A 20,798-nucleotide genomic window follows, 5' to 3' on the forward strand; every position below is an offset into this window, starting at 1 on the left:
GATGTAATTTTTTTCATGTAGTACTATCCTATCCTGTACACCCCTTGAGGGTACATGGCAGGAATTTGATGATGATGATGTAAAAGAAGGTTTAATGCCAAAAGAAATTCATTCAAAGTTTATAAAAGTTTATTCACTCTTCTCCTTCGTTTTCAACAATTAAGAAATTGGTTGCCGAGTTTAAACGTGGCCATACCAGCCTTGAAGATGATTCACGTGAAGGACGTCCAAAAAGTGTAACACCAGAAATCAATGATCAAGTGCACAATATGGTATTGGATGACCGGCGAGTCAAAGTGAGTGAAATTGCTGAGACTATAGGCAATTCAAACGAATATGTAGGATATATTTTGCATGAAGAAGAATTGCAAATGAAAAAGATTTGCACAAGATGGGTGGCATGCTTGCTCACAGCTATCAAAAACGCACTCGCATGAAAATCTCTGAACAGTGCTTGGTGCATTTCAACAAGAATAAAATTGATTTTTTGCATCGATTTATTACTATGGATGAGACTTGGATTCACCATTACGCACCAGAATCCAAACAGCAGTCAAAACAGTGGACGGAAGCTGGTTGTTCAACACCAAAAGGAGACAAAATCGGTTCCATCAGCAGGAAAGGTCATGGCATCAGTGTTTTGGGATACTAAAGGCATTTTGTTTATTAACTATTTTCAAAAGGGTAAAACAATAACCAGGGAATATTATTCTGATCTTTTAACCAGACTAGACAAAAAAAAGTCCCAGTTTGCAGTAGTAAAAAAATCATCTTTCATCAGGACAATGTACCTGCTCACAAAATTAAGGGATGTTCCAACACTATGAACTGTTGGAACATCCACCCTATTCCCCAGATTTGGCTCCCTCTGACTTCTATCTCTTCCTCGCTGGTCAGCATTTTTCTTCAAATCAAGAGGTGATTGCAGCTGTAGAGGGGTATTTTGCAGATCTTATGGAGAACAACTACAGGGATGGGATAATGGCACTGGAGCATCGCTGGATTAAGAGAGATTATGTTGAAAAATAAAAATAATTTTGAAATTATAAATTCGTTTTTTCATTGTTAGGCCGATATGAGGGTGGTCTGAGAACTTTTCAGACCACCTTCATATTTTCTCTTAATTAAACGTTTGCAGCCTGATTATTAAAAATAAAATTTGAATGTGGTCCGCGAGTCTGAAAAGGTTGCCAACCCGTGGTCCATTATATTCCTTATGTGAGAAAAAGTTCTGTTGCTGAAAGTTTGTTTTTCACTTGGTTAGAGTATAATAAAATTAGTTTAATCCTTTATCCAAGTGTGAGCATCTCAGTATCTCCTATAATGCAAAACAGTGTTTTGCATTATAGGAGATACTGAGATAGGAGTGTTGGTAGCTTGTTCCACCTTTGCAACGAGTTGCCCTGGTGTTGTACCGCCTTACCCCAGTCCTGAAGATGCTTTCAGGCGCAAACTTTGTTTGCTCACACTTGGATAAAGGATTAAACTAATTTTATTAAGTTCTGTTGCTATTAGAAATTTAATATACTTCCTGGATCAATGCAGCTGGAAAAATGAAGTCAGAAACTGTGAAAATTAAACTATCAACAGAAGATGATCTCACAGTATGAAAGCTACACTAAAGAATGCCAAGATTTGAAGAAAGATTAATAAGTTCAGAATGAATGAAGGCATTAGAAAAACAACAAAACACAAATAATTTAACAGAATATGGTAAAGAGGATTGAAGGTGGAAATGGATATAATTAATATAAGGACTGAGAACTGTGTATATTTGTGAAGTGGATATAGGAGTGGAGAGGTTTGCATTCTATTTTTGACTACTTGTGTATCTTTTTTTTTTCCTCACAATTCTTTTAAGCAAGCTGAAGCTGAGATTAATATGGAATATGTAGTGTTGTTGAATTCTTCAGAGCTACTATAAAATACAGATTACATTCCAGAATTATGACTAATATTTAAACAAAAGCATACCATTATTTTTTGAACTAGATCCCAATTGCTGAGCTCTTGCTTTTTCAACTTGTCTTAATTCTCTGCCTAATTCTTTTTCTCTTCTCTTCCTTTCAAATCTCTGCTTCTCTTTATCTTGCAAATGTTTTGCTAGCTTCTATAAAATCAAAATAATTGTTGTCATATGCTTTGTCATAAAGTTTACATATAAAGAAATTTTAATGAAATATTATGAAACTATTGTAGTAGTACAGGTATTTGTGCAGATAATGGAAAAAAGGATTTCTTATGATAAAAATTGTTTATTTAATTTTCACATTTTTTTAAACCATGAAAATGGCAAAATTACGTATGTTAAAAATATCCTATTATTTTTTATCACATTTGCTAACAGTGATAAAAAAAAGATTAAAATATTAAAACAAAAAAGGGTGAGGTATATATAATGGGGGGGGAGGGGTACAGTTAAGTGACTAATGTTTACTTTAAGTAGCAAACACCAGCCACTTAACTGTAAAGATGTCTAAAAAAAGTAAGACATAATAATTCACTAGTTATATAGTCAGGCCTCAACTTATGGGATTCTGTTCCAAAGATCCCATCATAAAGATTGTAAGTCAGAATTCACTACATGAACCATAAGGTTATGTTGATAACTGACATCATGCTTGAACACTAAAATGTTTGGTATACTGATTTATTATATTTTTAAATTTTACTCTTTGTTTATAGTGAAATAATACAATATACAAATTATAACAAAATTACTGTATACAGCACTGTACTCTAATAAATAATGACACAAATGCAGAGTGTTTCTGTGCACTTACAGTAATAATCAGCTAGAGCAATTCTTCAAAGCAGATGCTTTGTTAATTGTACAATTTATCAGAGAAAGGAGGCTAGGTCATCAACAAATTCTTCAAATTCAGGAATTGTAACAAAGCATTCTGTAGATAGTTATGTAATGTCTAGACTCATCTTCAAGAATAAGGTGATAACAGGAGTGAGCTTCTTTAAAATTTTGCACATTATGTCCAACTTAATCTGCACAGGTGGCCTTTTCTTTTCTGCATAAATTTTCTAACAAGCAACTACAGCTTGCATCATTCTTCTGCTTTGCTAAATCTCTTCATGTTAGGGTTCATTTCCTCATACAGCTGAACTCCTTATTAACAGAAGCTAATGTCAGTTTTTTACTTAACTTTTTTTTTCCTTTCTTCTTTCTCTGCAACTAAAATGACAACGTTACAGAAAGTTGCTTTCTATAAGAATGCTATTTGGGAACTCTTTATTGTCAATGAAGAGTTCACTCTGCTATACATCTTCATTGTCGATCTCCAACTCTTGGCCTAGAAGTACTAATCTTAACTTCTTGTAAGCTTTTGTCTTTGTTGAATCCTGTGAATGCATGAACACATATTTTCAGCAGCAGCAGCTTCTTCCACATACCATTCATACACTCCATTCTCACCTCACTCCATACTGCATCTATGTTCTTTGTACAATGCAAGATATATTTCTTGCATTGTACAAAATTATACTTCCTAAAGAATATATCTTGCAGGAGGTTTTCTAACCATTTCTGAAGGGTTAGAAAACCTTCAGAGACAGCAACAGACTGAGAAAAAGTATTTCTTAAATAATATGTATAATAAACAATAACTTAAAGACTATCTCTTTAAATTTCTTGAGTCCACCATGAAATTCTGATTTGAATTTTTTTTTTTTTTTCTCCCAGACAATATTATATGCTTCCTTGGCTAAGTTGATCAATGTTTTCTTCAGATTTTTTTTCATGATATCCAATTTGATTCCTTCTCCAATATTTGTGAATTTACAAGTGATCTCTGAAAGTTTCTCAATTTCATTTCTTTATAAAAGTTTTTAGCATATTTTTATTTTAAAGAGATACTCAATTTTATCCTGTTCAAAACTAATTATCACCTATTTTAAATTCCCTGTCTATATACTCTTGTATCCTCACTCTCTAAATATATCACTATCAACAATAACATAATAAATAATAATTTTCTTATTTCTTATTTTCTCTTGATGTGATTCTATATGTATCTTGATGTTGGAAAATGTTAATGACAAGTCCATGTCCTAGCAGAGATATTTATCATTATTTGTGGAGTAACTAGTTTAATCAAAATAAGAAAAATTGTAAGGGAAATGAACTTTGCTAGCAACTTGCCATTAACAAATTAGCAGTCTTTATACTCTTGAGCAGAGAACTATGTAAGAATGTATAACTGTCAGATTTTATGGGAAGACAACGTATACTAGAATATCAACCCTGAAGTCTGTCCTAAAGGTGCCCCTAGTGGGCTAAATTGGGTTGTCTTGGCTGTTGGACTGATGTTCTTAGAATGCAAGCTTCCCACATTTGAGGCAGTCTCATGCATCCAAATTTATTGAGGTTCGAGGAGTTTTTAGAGCTGAGGCTGATTCCAGGAATATTCTCCCATATTTATACTTGCTGCAGTGTAGTCAAGTGGCTTTCTTCAAGCATATTTTGTTTTGTGGTGGGTGTCCAAAGCATGGTCAGCAAGTCCTGAGTGGCTGTATTGGTGGAACCAGATATAGTCCTTATCCTGATATTAGCTGTCCTGCCTGTTTACCTATAGTAGGACAGTTTGCAACTACAAGGGACCTGGTATATTCTAAGGGAAGTGGCTGGTCTTTGGTGGAGAAGATAAGAGATGCCAATTTATTATATGGTTTGTAACAAGTTGTCAGTTCATATTTTTTTAAGATTTTTGTTAGTTTTTCAGAAGATCCCTGGATATAAGGAATGTTGATAGATTTAGAGTAATCTCTGTTATGAAGTGAGAAGGTGGGGATAGTGTGATTGCTAGTGAATGTATCTACCTGTATGTGTAGGCTTTCTGTAAACAGAAAGCAAGGGATCCATCGGGCTGGCAGGAAATGAGTGTCTAGGAAAGGGAGACTGTTATTGTTTTCCTTTTCCAAGGTAAACTGGATCCTGGGGGTGTTGATTGTTTAAGTGTATGTTAAGAAGTTGTGGAGTGCATCCAAGCCATGCGGTCAATTAGCGAACACATCATCAACATAGCATTGCCAAACAGTAGGTTTATGTGGAGCCGAGTTTAAGGCTTTTTCTTCAAAGATCTCCATAAAGAAGTTGGCCAAGGGTGGAGAACCCATGGCTGTCCCTTCTATCTGTTTGTAGAATGTAAGAATGTCTTGATTTACTGTGTTAAATTAGGAATCTCCATTACAGACATGACATTCTTGATGTTGTAAACTTCTTATTAAAGTCAATCCTCAGAAGCAAAGATATGGATTCTGGTTAATAAGATCATATTTATACCATACTTTGTGTGTGTGTGTGTGTGAGAGAGAGAGAGAGAGAGAGAGAGAGAGAGAGAGAGACTTCAACATTATTAGAGCTTACATTTCTATTGTCTAAGGCACATTTTACTGTATCAATCCACCTATATCTTGGTCTTCCTCTGGGTCGTTTTCCTGCCAACCTGGCAAAGAACACCTGTTTTGCTAATCCTTCCTCGCCCATTCTGTTTAAATGACCATACCATCTGAGATTAGCTCTGCTAACGCATTCCTGGATGCTGACAATGTCAAGTTCCTTCCTAATATCCTCATTTTTAATATGATATTGTCATTGATGCCATCTGTTCATGCCCCTAATCTTTCTCAGGACTCTCATATCTGCAGTCTCTAGTCTTTGGTCAAGTGTTTTACTTCTGACCCAGCTCTCAGATCCATAAGTTACAACTGATTTGAACACTGCTTGAATACAGCTAATTTCTCTCTTATTCCATATGAATTTATTCAACTGACTTCCTACCATACCAGCTTTGTTGATTCTGTTGACTATTTCCATATTTAATTTACCATCTTCACTAAAAATCGTACCTAAGCAGCTGAAATGTTTTACTTGTTCCACAGGTTCTCCATTCACAATGCAGTTGACATTTTCAATGATTCTGCCTATTTTCCTTGTCTTTGTCTTGTTATTGCTGACCTTCATACCATAACCATTACAATAGTTATTAAATTTAGTAAGGGAATCTTGCAGACTTCTAGCGGATTTATTTAGAAGTATAAAATCATCCACATAAAGCAGAGCTGACATTAACATCTCCAAATTTGATATCAGGTTTAATACCACTTTTCTTCATAATGTGATCCATATAGATAATGAATAACAGAGGGTATAATATACATCCTTGTCTCACACCAGATTTAAGATTAAACCATCTTCCTGTACTTCCTTCGATTCTAACTACTGACTTGCAACTCAAATAAAGACTAAGTATTGCTTGATATAATGCCCCATTGACCATATCTGTAGTATTTTGAATAGCTTCTCTCTTGGCACCTTGTCATATGCCTTTTCCAGATCTACAAAACTTAAATACAGATCTTTGTTATATTCTCATGATTTCTCAACTATGTGTCGTAAAAGTGAAGATCTGATCCTGACAGCCTCTATTTGGCCTGAACCAGCTTGTTCTTCACCAAGCTTTCCTTCCACAATTCTTCTCAACCATTTCTCAAGTATACTTGCATAATCTTACCAGGAACACTCAGTAGGAATCTCATCTCATCTTCTTTTTATCCTCTTTTACCTTGCAGTGTCAAGGGTTTAATTAATCATCGGAACTCAAACTGTTCACAGGATGATGTGGTCAGCCCTATGCCACGGTGTATCCTATGTCCTGTAGTGTTGAGTTCTCAAGACTGGTTTGCCTGCTTTTGTAGGATGAAAAACCCCAGGATAAACTGGGGGGACGCTACTGTCCACGCCGAAGACCGGCTAACTTCGCTATGGCTGAGAAAGATCCTTAAGCTCCTCACGTCACCAACAGGAATCGAACCTAGGACACTCCTTCCCTAGGCATATGGTTGCGAAGTGCACAGCTACTAGGCTAACTGCACTCAGTACGGATATACCTCTGTAATTCTCACATTCAGTTTTATTTCCCTTTTTATATATGGGTACTGAGAGCTCTACTCCAATCATCTGGAATTCGTCCCTCTGTTCAGGGCTTCTTAACTATGCAGTGCAGGCACTGTAGGACTTTTATACCTCCATACTTCAGCATTTCTGGCTGAATATCATCTATTCCTGCTGCCTTTCCACATTTCAAGCCTTTGATGGCTTTTTCTACTTCAAGTATGGATATATACGTAGGCTGTTCAATAAGTTATAAGACTATATTTATACAGAAAACAGATTACCTTTAATCGTCATCATTTACATGGTCTTTTTCGAAGTAACTACCATGAGACGCGATGCATTTGTCCCAACGTTGCGTCCACTTCTTAAACACATGTGAAAGTCCGTTTTTTGAGAGTTCTTTCAAAACCGCCTCTGCAGCTTTTACACATACTTTTTTGCTTTTTTGTTGGGGGGGGGGGGAGGCATTGTCCAGCACAAGAAGTGCTTTCAAAGATAGATTTTTCATTTCAAGATATATTTCTGGGGGCAAACACTTTGTGGATTTACTCTATAAAAAACTGCCCTGTTAGATCTCCACATCTAGTTTACTTTTTATTACATTGTTGGATTTAAACAGTCTGGGATTTTTTTGAGTGAAACACTAACAAAGATTAAATTTTATAGTCACCACAAGCATTACCACACAACAACAGAGTTAGCCATTCCTTCATCAGTTTGTGTTCTGGCAATGCTTTCTCTTCTTGTTGATATAAGTTCGCTTAGGCATCTTTTCCAGAAAAGTCCCACAATTAAACACTTGCTGAGGAATAAATCCCTCTGCCCCTACATAAGTTTTAAATTCATCCACAAATTGATTAGCAGCCTCTTTGTTAGCACACTGGCAGCTTCTCCATGCTTACTACACTATGGATCCCAGTTCTCTTTTTAAAACGCTCAAACCATTCCCTACTAGCTTTAAAATCATCACTGTTGGCACTAGATACCAGGTTTGAACACTTAAGGTCACTATGTAGTTGCTCAGTTTCTTCGCAAATTATTGCTTCCAAAATACTCTCACCTGCCATTTGTTTATTGTTAATCCACACTAACAAAAGTTTCTCCATTTCCTCAACAGCCTGAGATCTTTTAGGATACAAAGTTTTCAATCCTTTTGCCACATCAGTCTTTTTAATTGCTTCTCTATTTTTAATAATAGTACAGATTGTCGATTTTGCCATGTTATAATCTTTAGAAAGTTCAGAATATGAGTTCCATTTTCCCATTTAGCTATAAGTTATTTCTTGAGTTCAATAGTTGGTCCAGGTGCTCTCTTTTTCTATATATTTTCATCACTGCACTTTAGCCATATTAACTAATTATTAAATAAATGCCACAACTCTTCTTCTTCTGCAGCTTCTCCCATTTAAGTGGGGAGTCACTGTTGATGATGAGTCTCCTCCACATCCTCCTGTCTTGGGCTGTCACCATATCCAAGTTCTTCATCCTCAAGTCCTCTTCTACCAGCTCCCTCCATCTCTTCTTTGGCCGCCCACGCTCCTTCCTTGCACATCCATCTGCATGACCCTTCTTCCCACATATTTGTCCTCCCTCCTCATCACATGACCAAACCATCTCAACCTTGCCTCCTGTATCTTCACTCCTAAGTTCGTAACTTTCACTGTTCCCCTCACATAGTCATTTCTCAGACAAATAAATGCCACAACACAACTGGAAAAAAAAAAAAAAAATTGAATTAGAAAGTATTTTATCAAAATACTTTCTAATTTCTAATATGATACACACTAAAGAGTGGATTCACAGCACTTGAATAGAACCAAATGCACTGACATGAACTGTTCATCGACTACAGGGATAATGCTGGCTCACTGAGCATCTGTGCATTCATAAAACGAACAAGTTCTCCAATCGGTACAATTATTTTTCAAGGGAAAAGTTCATAACACAATTTGTTTGTAATTGAAGGCGTTTGTATAAGGAGGTTTTGCTATGTTGCATTTATTTTCTATATATATGAAATTGTTTTAATTAGAATGGAGACCCTTAATTTCAGAAATTGGAAATTAAGGCTGTAGCCCATGGAATTCTTTGGACAGCCATCAATTTGGAATAGTGAAAATAAGGAATAAACATAGCTTGTGTTCAGGAAACTAAGAGGAAAGTAATAAAGCCTTCAGAAATCCATATTGGAAGTTTTCATGATATTTAGTAATGTACCTAAAAATTTGTTTACAAGTTCCACCCTGTCTTTTCCTCTTTCATTCACACTTTTCCCAATGCTTCAAATACAAAAAAGTCTCTAGGATCTGAAACCAGTTTTATGTGTTTACATACTATTTAGTGTATTAAAAAAATCACCATAGGTTTTTTTTTTTTTTCCTAGTGCTCAAATTTAAAAGGGATACTAAGGCTAATGATTGGAGAACATTTCCGAATGCCATGTTTAGCCCATCTAACTTTTGGAACCTGATGTGCAGTCAAACTTCAACATTAGCCATCAGAGATGGCAGACAATTGCTTTCACCTCATGGTCCCTAACATAATATATATTGTTGTCTGAAATAGTGTGGACTCTTCAGTTTATTTTCTTGAGTTTACAGGACAAAAAAAAAATCAAAATTTCTGGGAGGAAAAACCCACTTGACTGTGCCAGAGATCAACTAACTAGGGACTAGTCAAAGAAAGGCTTAAAAAAGTTCCTCTAGTCAGCAACTAGAATTGAACTTCTTTCTTTGGGCAGCCTAGTACTATGGATGTAAACACCTCTTACAAAGGGCTACACAGGACTTTATACTTTTTTTTAAAATATCAATATATATTTCTAGTATTGGTCTTTTTAATGCTTATTTCCATTCCAAATTTATTACAGTTGTTATTCAGTTTCATTAGGGAAGCCTGCAGACATCTACTGGATTTGTTTAGGGAGTACATCATCTGCTTAAATTAAAGAGTAAAGCTGAATATCTCCAATTTTGATATCATACCTAATGACCCTTTCCCTCATAATGATGTCCATATAGATGATGAATAACAGCAGCGCTAATGTACCCCTTGTCTCGCCCTGAATGAACGTATTTTCAGGTATTTCCTTCAATTTTAACTGCCAACATATAACTACAATGTTTGAACACTTTTCTCTTGGTATCTTGTCATATACCTTTTCAGGCTTGACTAAACTATAATGTAAATTCTATATACATTCTATATTCTATAATATAAATTCTACACAATGAAAATTATAATATAGATTATTGTTATATTTCCACAATTTCTGATCATGACACTCCCAAGTTTCCTTCCACAATGTTTCTTAGCCTCTTCTAAGGTATGTATACATAAATTTGGGAATGTTCAATAAAGAAATTGCTCTCTTGCTTTATTTTCCTTTTCATAGTCATTTGTCACTATGACCAGGCCAAATGAATTATACAAGTGTAGCGACTACATAATTACAAACTCTGATACCTTCATATTTGAGCATTTCTGGTCAATAATCTACTCCAGCTGCCTTTTCCCATTTCAGGTTTTGATGGGTTTTCTTACCTCAAGTACTGATATGTACTTCTGAGTGAAATGACATTGAGTATTTTCTACCACTGTTCTGACACTACTTGTTTCACTTGGTAATCTTTCAAAGTAATTACTCCAGACATCTACAATATCTTTATATTCAGTTTTGACATTGCCCTCATTGTCTGATTCCTTTTACCATGCTCTTTCTTCCATTTCGAAATGCTTAATAGCATCCAGAATTTTGTCACCTTCCTGATGTTAATTTTTTATGTTCTTACCAAAGTCTTTCCATGACTTTAGCTAGTTTTGCACAGTGCTTTCCTTTCTTACATTTTTCTCTGTATCCTCTCAGAGCACAAGTTGATGTACTTCCCAGGAACTTTTGGTACACTTTCATCTTTTCCTTGACTGCCTCTAACTTCCTGCATGTACCAAGGAGTTCCAATCTTCCTATCCTGGACAACTTACCCATATGCTTCTCTGGTTGAATCATTGCTTTCTTCAGTTTGCCAATGAGCTTCAAAGGTTTGATTCTTGTCTCCAAGCTCTTTCATTTTTCCTGAATAATATTTGTATATTTCAGTCTACAGTTCACCTCTGCAAGTCAACCTGAAAGCAGGTTGACTTTGAATCTTTTAAAAACTTTCTTACATGCTCATCTTTTTAATATATTATTCAATTTTATTCTATTCAAAACAAAATAGTAATCATTTCCTATTTCAAATCCCCTGTACACACAAGTCATGCGATTTGTCAACAGCTGTGAAGATAGCCTAGTCAATGAGGCTTTTATTTCTTTTGTTTTCTATGAATTTGTGCACCTCTTTATGTTGAAACATAGTATTAATAATGACTAGTTCATATCCTCAACAGAAATCCAGCAGAAACTTAAGGTTATTATTAGCTTTGCTCTTTTCTGCAAATTATCCCAAAGTATTTTTTTCTTTTTCTGTGTTGGCTCCTTTCTCTAATGACTTAAAAAATTTCTCCACTTCTTTAGCAGAATCTTCTGTGGGACCACAGGCATAAATAAGTCTTATTGTCTATTTCCCCATTTTGATATTTGCCATCATCACTCTGCTTGACACTGCCTGACATTCAAGAAGCTTGTCCTTATATTCAATATTGAATACTACAGTTACTCTCTTCTTTCCCTGAGCATTATTACCTGAAATATAAATCTTAGATGTGTCTTTTAGAAGAATGTCACTGTTTTTGTCTTCATTGTTTCAGTAATACTAATTATGTCAACCTGGTGCTTCTATTACTTCTGCCAGTTCTACTTCTTTTCCTATTGGTACTTCAGATGCTGATGGTAACAATCTCAAATTCTACTGATGACTGATTTATGGTTTACTGGTGCAAGGACAGCAAAGGTCATACTGCCAAAGCAAAAGTTGCAGCAGTACACAAGGTAATAATAAATAATAATAAAGCAACAAAATTAGTAAATAATATGTTCTGTACAAAAAGCAAATTTAAAAAAAATTATAAATTAAGCAATGCAGTATCTACACAAACAGAATTTCTAATCATATGTGCTGATATAAATTTAAGTCTTTGTCAAAAGTTAAAAATGTCATGCGATTTGTCCAAGTCTGATAAGATCTGCCTGAGTGTACGTAGCTCAGCTAAATGAGTAAAAATTTCATTCCTGTAATGTGAAGTGCTAATTTGGAATTTGTTCCAAATTGTTTAAGGTTATTTATTAACTATTATTTAAGGTTATTGAATAAATACTTTTGCTTAACTGAGTGAGATCTCAGTTACCATGAATTTCCATCATATTGTAGCATCATTTTGTATTTGGTTTAAGCCAATAAGATGTTTTATTAGTTAACTAAATCCTAAATTGCCACCCTCTTCTCATTTTTTTTAGTATCCAGGTATCCAACTAATGAGGGTGGTGCACTATGAGAAGGTGAGGACTGGACATTATGTCAAAAGTCCAGTCTTCACCTTCCACTCAGTTCTCCACATTGCTTAAAAGGCTATGTGGAGGTCTCTGACCAGTTATCCAGATTTGACCCTTAGGTGATCCCCCAGATGTTAATGAAATGAATTTAAATTATATGACCCTCCAATTCTGCATCAATGAAACTGAGAGACATAAAAGCACTTTAAATCGCTATCTATGAACAGGCAACATGGTATACAATATTTTCTCATTTGTTTATATAAAATTAATGTTTAAAAACTATTTTGTCACTTTCTCTGTCACACAACAACTTAAAAAATTCCAACCTTGTACAGAATATGCCACTGAAACCACTCATATGGCCTATTAAAAAACTATATTACAGCAGATTTCTCCAAGATAAACTTTTCAAAAAAAAAAAAAAAACTAATTTATTCAATAAATTTAAACCACAACTGCCTTGTTGTGGTTTAAGGGTTTAAGGTTATTGAATAAATATCCCCCCCCCACACACACACACACTTTTTTAATGAAGGAATATAGCACTGATATCTTCTGAGTTTACTGGTATCCGATCTTGTGTAATACCGTAATATGGATAAGTATTACTTTACATCCTTACTTTTACATTTAAAAAGCATTCAACTGATTCTCTTATCCTTCTTAGAGTTGCTATGTTAATGTTATATCACTTTGAAAATGGCTAGTGACACAACTGAAATAAAATTATTATTAAAACAGACCACCAGGGAATCAGAGGACTCGTTAAGGAAACTATGTATCACCTGCATCAGCTGCCATACTTTTACTTGAATTCATTCATACTACCTGCACTTACTACTTAACCCTTCTTGACTGCATCCATCCTCAACTTCCACGAATGCTCTCTAGTCCTCCCACCCTCCATAAAATGAAAACTTCCATCCATTGATATCCTGTATGACCCATTTAGAAGTTTATATCTTTTTCCTTTCCTTTAGCATCACACGGTGATCAGCATTCATTTTAGACAAATTATGGAGACTAAACATGTTAGAAATAATTACTTCAATTTCCTGATGTTCTTCATATTAAAGTTATCATCTGGAGTATGCACATATATACAGAGAAAGCTATATTACATTTCAAACAGTATGTCAAAGAGACAATGATTTGATCAACCGTTATTCTACTAGCCTGACCTCTAGTGGGAAAAAAAACTTGCATCAAAGCTATATTCTATTTATAACATCATCAGAGAACAAATTCATATAGTTTTATTGCAGCAAAAGTGGTGTCCTAATTTAAAATGAAAGTTATTATATTAGAGTTAAGATCCTGGATTACTTACAGTATTATTTATAATTAACTCTTAGACGAAAAGGTTGTGTGTGTAGAATATGTGCCTTCTATATTCTTGGGATTTTTAGGCCATCATTATTGTTAAGATTAGGGTGGTCAATAAGAATTTCACAGGCCTCCTTAAATTTATGTTCATACCATGTTTTGGTGTGATGTAAACTGCCTTTCCAGTCAAAGGTGGCATTTAAGTTGTATTTCTGTAGTATAAATATTAATATAATATAAAATATATAAGATAAAATAAACAGAATACTACAGAAATACAACCTTAATGCCACCTTTAAACCTCTTGCAAAATTAAAGAACTTATTCAACTCATCCAAGGATCCACTGTAAAACTCGATGTAGCTTAGAAATACCAAAGCGCTTTACATCGATTTTTACTAAGGTCAAGTCTCATGAGAACTTTTACAAAAAATAACCTTGTTTGTCTCTATGTATTTTATGTTAAAGATTAATGTAAATAACCCTATGGGAATTGATGTATTTACTGTTTTAACTAAAGTTTACAGAATGTCAAAAACAAAGGCAATGCTTTGTCATTGGAAGTTTTGTACAATAGCTATGTATAAGAGCACAAGAAAGTTGTTTAATAATTAAGTGTGTGAGAAAATTGTTAGCAAGCTCTGCACATGAACACTTTCAAAGCTAGTATCAAAGAGGTCTGCTAGTTTCACAGAAGTTTCCGCTGCCCGAAAAGACAAGGAAAAAAGAGCGCATGGAGGAGAAGAGAGAACGGGCAAGCCTTAACAAAAAGATCAAGGAGAACTGCCGATTTCTTCGGGGTTTACAACCCTTGGTGCAAGGTCCTGAGAAGGCAATAAGAACATCGAGAGGAGAGTCCAGGTCCAGTTGACAAGAGAGAAGAGGCGAAGTCCAGTTGCTGACAGAGGAGAGCCGAATTCTAGTTGCCGAGAGAGAGCAGAGGCAAAGCGCTGTTACCGAAGAGAGCCATAAGCAGTCGGACCCAGAGGAAAAATTGGGAGAACAGCCGATGCCAAGTGCCAGTCGGATGTCCTAGTGCTGCGGGAAGTCAACTGAAGCCAAAAGCTGCAGAATGATCAATGATCTTCAAGCCTGAATGCTAAAACTTCTTGCCTAAATTTTTGAGCACCGGAAGATTGCAGTCCAAGACCACTGATTTTTCGACAAAGCCCCCCCCCCCCTCACAAAACAAGATTACATCCTCTAATGTACATTCTTTTGTAATTTAGGAGATGATATATCATAGATGGACTGATAAGAAATAGTAATAATAAATATCTATAAGAGAGTCCTCTGATTTGTTGTTAACTGGAATATAAATTGTAAGATAACTTGCCATAACTAGCTAATCTCTAGAGTCCTCTGAGTTGTTGTTAACTGGAATATAAATTGTAAGATAACTTGCCATAGCTAACTAATCTAATTTCTTTATGAGTAATTTAGTCTCGACAATTTGATTTTTTTAAGCAGAGAGGTAACAGAGTAAATATATTGTTTAGTCATTTAATATTGAAAAGAGAAAGTTTGTTTCTTTATACCAAAAGGATAGGTAGAGAGAGAAGAGTAACTTCCCTATCGCTTATTTAATGTACTTTATTTTAAATGTAAATAAATGTGTTTTAATTATATCTATATAGTGCTGCCTGATTGTTTATTTTACAATGCACTGTTCCTAAAAAAAAATATCGGACTTGTGAGCAGGAAACCGAGTGAGATAGTCAAAGCGTATAGTTAAGTGCAAAATAGACCACGACTGTTTGTGTAAAGTTTTACTGAAGGAATTTGTGTTAGAGAAAGAGAGAGAGAGAAATCAACTGGCCATATTACTGAGTTTTATGCCAATTAAAAGATATTAGTGGAGCAGTCTCAAAAAAAAATAAAATTTTCTAGTATCCGTAGGCATAAGACTTGTAGTGTGAAAAGTAGATAAACATAGTATGCAATAGTATAAGCAAGAAAGGTTACGAGAGAGAAAGCTTGCACTGCTAATTAGAATAACGGTATTACCAAGTAGGCTTTATAAATAACAAGTAATAGCACAACATTATTACACCACTTCCTCTGCTGGCCCATCCTGGAGTATACCATATTCATTGCACCTGTAATTTGCTCTCTATAGGTGAAACAGGATTCAAAATTCCTATATGAAAAAAGGAACATAAACAGCATTAAATTTAATAACTATGATAAATTTGGCCTTTGTGATCATGCCTGAATGCTCTACATAAAATCGACTAGAAAGGCACTTGCTGTTTACATCACACCAAAATGTGGTATGAACATAAATTTAAGGAGGCCTGTGCAATTCTTATCAACCACCCTAATCTTAATAATAATGATGGTCTAAAAATCCCAAGAATATATAGAAGGCACATATTCTACCCACATAACCTCTTCATTTAAGAGTTAATTATAAATAGGACTGCAAGTAATTCAGGATCTTAACTCTAATATAACAACTGTCATGTTACTATTGACTATTAACTATTAAATTATTTCAGAAAATTACCACGTATACTATAATATTAATTAAAAGAAAACTTTAATTAATACTTCCTATATTTCAGCAATGTCACATCAGCATCTTCATGGGAACATAAAAACTATGACACGTGCATGTAGGCACTAACAATGAGCAAATGAGGCAGAACAGAGAGAAACTAACATTGTCCCTAGAGTTCCTAAAGGTGCCCCTTAGTGCAGTGCTTCCCAACCTTTTTCACGTCATGACACACCTCACAAGCATAAATAATTTCATGACGCACCTCACAAGCATAAATAATTTCACGACACACTATGAAGGAACAGTTTTCTATTAAGATGATTAATTTCTTCTATTTCATATAGGGATTCAATTAATAAGATCTTTCTTTTAAATATTTCTGCATTATAATACATAAACATTCCAGCTAGACATTCGTTTCAGATGTCTTCTTATGCAGTTCTTCTAATCCATACATCCTCAGTGATTGATATTTGACATAGTTTTTATATCGCATCTATGAACTAAATTGTCAGATTTGACTGAGTGAAACTGTGATTAAATTTTTAGAACACTTATTTTATAAAATTATGATGTGAAAATACAAAAGTAAAATTAATTATACACAAAAGAATTACTGACTATGTATAAATATGCTAATAATAATAATAATAATTTAATGACAAAATAAACATTTTAAGTATTAATATAAATATCTACAATATTCTTTTGCCACAGTTAATACATATATTTCCTTCTTATTTCAGTGAGATACTTGGGCTTGCTTCTGTGAACACAACTTTTTTATATCTGGGTCTATGGTCGAAAGAGCTACACGCAATTCATGATCAAGACTCTTCATGATGATCTCTTTAAATTCTTGATAGTGAGCATAGAAGAGAAACTTTGTTCACACATGTATGTTGTAGCAAATGGTAAAAGAATGTTTATAGCTTTTTTGCCGATGGATGGAAACTCCTTTTTTGCAGTTACCCAGAATTGCGATAATGGAACATCTTTAAACTCAACTTCAAGGGTATGATCACTTTTTAAGTCTAATAACTCCTTTTCTTTCACTGATAAATCGAATGCCATGAATGAAGATGCACATGGATTTCGAATCCAATCGAATTTCTTTGTCTCCGCTAATTCAAAGTAGTGATGAAGCTTTCTCTCAAGCATGCATAGGTGTTGATCTACAAGTTCTAGTAGTTCTTTTTTTTTAGGATCCAAACTACAACACCGACTAAACATTTCAAGGGAACCACTTTTCACCACATCTTTCTAAAGTTGAATTTTGTTTTTGAATTCATTAATATTCATTACTATATTCTCAAGTGGTCCTTGCATTTTTCGATTAAGTTCATTTAGGTATTCAAATATGTCAGCTAAGTAGGTCATTTTTTGCAACCAGTAATTGTCTTCCAACTTAGCTGAATACTGAGAGTAACCTTCAAGAAATATTTTTAATTCTTCATTCAACTCATGAACTCTGGACTGAACTCTCCCTCTGGCCAACGAACTTCAGTATGGAACAACAAAGATTGATGTTCTGATCTCATTTCATCACATAAAATTGAAAAAAGATGCGATTGAAGTGGTCTACTTTTGATCAAATTCACCATTTTTATAATGTCATTAAGAGTGGACTTTAATTCTAGAGGTAAACTATTTGACATGAGAGCTTCTCTATGAATAAAGCAGTGTATTATTTGAACATCAGGGTTTTCAGACCGAACTTCGGATGCCAAGCCTCTGACCATTCCTGTCATTGCAGCCCTAACATCAGGACATAAAATTACGCAATTTTTTATTGAAATTTTGTTTGTATCAAAGTATTCATTGATCACTTTAAAGATTTCCTTTCCAGTTGTTTGTTTCTGAAGTTCTTTGCAGAATAAATAATGCTCTTTCAGCCCTTTCTCATCAGGAATTCGAACAAGTGCAATTAGCTGACAACAGTTGCTAACATCTGTTGATTCATCAACCTGTAAGGAAAATTTCTTAACTTCACAAATTTTCTGGATTAGTGTTCCTTCTATGCTAACTGATATGTCTTCAATGTGCCTGCTGATCATATTATTTGAAAGCGGTACTTTTTCAATTTCTTTTACTTCATCGATTCCAAGCATAGTTTGACAATTTCCACACAAGCTGGTAAAATGAGTGATTCAGCAATTGTGTGAAGCCTCTTGTCTTTAGCTATCAATCTCGCGACTTTGTAACTTGCTTCTAGAGCTCCATTAGATACCGTTGTGGCTGATCTCGTGAAAGAACTTTGCATTTGAATTTGAGTTTGCAGAAATTTAAAATAGTTAAAATCCTTATCTATGTACGAAGGATGCTTAGTATAAAGGTGTCGATGTAGTTTACTTGGCACCATCGCTTCATTTGACAACTTTTCTAGGCATATGAGACATTGAGACACAGAAGAATTATCGGAGCACATGAAACCAAATTTCAGATAATCCTCTTTATATAGTCTATGACTATGTGTGCCTTAAACTTTTTCTTTGGTTCACTTTCTTGGGCTCACGAATTTGATGGATTTTCTGATTTTTTTAAATATTTGTCCATTATTGTGAGTAACTGAAAATTAAATTCAATAGAATTAAAATATGTGCAAATAAACAAGCCATTGAATAGAAAGATATAAATCACATGAAACTAAAAATACTACATTATAATCGAGGATATCAACTAGGCATTGTAACTAGGGCATCTAAAATACCGGAACACGAAAACTGTGTTAGGAAAATGCCTATTAATGACAGAAAGTCCATGTTTACCAAGCTTAAGCTATACAAATTACACATTAATCATTTTGTAACTCATAATGTCAGCATCCATTGTCCAAAAAATATCTCAGATACCTTTTGATTCTGAAGAAAATACATTACGAAAAAATGGTTAACTATAAGAAAAAAAATGGCTCACCAGTGTTTATTTTATCATGCGAACGTACTTCTTTCTTGTATGACCATTATAGCTTCAGCTAAAATGAATGTTATAGATCGACGGTAACAGGAAAAAGCGTCTTTGTCAGCAAATAATAACAATTCGACTTATGTTCCACAAACTATCACATTTGTTAAAACACAAATTCAGAAAAAGACGCAATAAGACATTCCCGCTAAGGTGTTTTACACAGACCACTTAGCAACACTGAACATCCACTTGAACGCAGTTCTTACAAAAATGATATGCTCTTGAAACACTTGACTGGTACTCTCACAACACAACAGACGAGTTGGAACTGAAGCAGAGTAATGATCTTCTGAGTCGTAGATGCAAAATGTGAGGGAGGGAGTAATAGCGCCTATGACATTCTGGCAGGTCGCCTTCACACGTGCGTAGTTAGAAAAGAGCAATAAAGCGAAAAGGGAACCACTCGGTAGCCTAGCCCTCCGATTCCATCGCCCCATAATCAGGACTTTGCGGTTAAATTTTTCACGGCACACCAGTGTACCGTGTCACATCAGTTGGGAAGCACTGCCTTAGTAGGCTAAACTGGGTTTCTTGGCTGTTGGGCTGATGTTCTCATGATGCAAGCTTCCCAAACAAAGTTCAGATGCAAACAAAGTTTGCACCTGAAATATAATCAGGACTGAGGCAAAGCCCCAGTCCTGATTATATAATACAAAGCACATATCCTTATGTGATACTAAGGCAAGTGATGTAAAGTCATTAGCTTCTACATATGAGTTGCCATAGTCCTGATTATATTTCAGGTGCAAACTTTGTTTGCATACATTTGGATAAGGATTAAACCAAGTATATAATTTCTTGATATCTTTAATTTATAGTATAACCAAGTGGTAAAACTTCCAGAAACTTTTTAAGTCAAAAATAATCAAAAAGGAAATTCAAGATTGAACATTACTTAAATTTAGGGGATATTAAATCCCACATAGTTTTAAAACCGAATAAGAAACTCAAAGATTGGAATCAGAGAGTTTCTTGCCAAATATAGTAAACTATAAAGTATCGGCGAACACTTAGCATGAGCTAATGCAAGTGACCCTAGTACGTAGTACAATACCGGACGACTCGTTGCAAAGGTGAGGGAAGTTCAGATCGCTATTCTTAGGTATTTTCCATAATGTAAAAACACATTTCCTAGGAAATGTATGCTGTTATTACATTATGGAGGGAGGTCACTACCCAGACCGGTTTCAGCCTTTTTTGAGGCTTCATCAGTGAGTAGCTAGACCTAATAGCGAAGTGTAAAGCGAAAAGAACTTATAAACTCTGCGAACGAGTTCTCCAAACAGGTGCAACCATTAAGTTACTTACGTATAAAAAGCTAATAAGCTTCATTTCGGCAATAAAAGTTCTTTTAAGTTCTTTTCGCTATACACTTTAGTATTAGGACTAGCTACTCACTGATGAAGCTTCAAAAAAGGCTGAAACCGGTCTGGGTAGTGACCTCCCTCCATAATGTAATAACATGTAATAACAACATACATTTCCTAGGAAATGTGTTTTTACATTATGGAAAATACCTAAGAATAGCGATCTGAACTTTCTCCACCTTTGCAACGAGTCGTCCGGTATTGTACTACGTACTAGGGTCACTTGCATTAGCTCACGCTAAGTGTTCGCCGATACTTTATAGTTTACTATATTTGGCAAGAAACTCTCTGATTCCA

General features: G+C 34.8%; 1 protein-coding gene across 1 annotated transcript in view; it reads right to left on the reverse strand.

Moving 5' to 3' along the window:
• The window catches only part of LOC150107669 (uncharacterized), a 226,910-nt gene that overhangs the window by 139,658 nt on the left and 66,454 nt on the right, over window positions 1–20,798 (reverse strand). Inside the window, exon 5 of the mRNA XM_090392164.1 lies at window positions 1,975–2,110. Coding sequence (XP_090248290.1) covers window positions 1,975–2,110 — 136 coding nt within the window. The remainder of the gene's footprint in view (window positions 1–1,974; window positions 2,111–20,798) is intronic.

Source organism: Typopeltis vanoorti, chromosome 4, assembly GCF_054136105.1.
Source record: "Typopeltis vanoorti isolate ZY-2024b chromosome 4, IOZ_Tvanoo_1.0, whole genome shotgun sequence".
Taxonomy (NCBI): domain Eukaryota; kingdom Metazoa; phylum Arthropoda; class Arachnida; order Uropygi; family Thelyphonidae; genus Typopeltis; species Typopeltis vanoorti.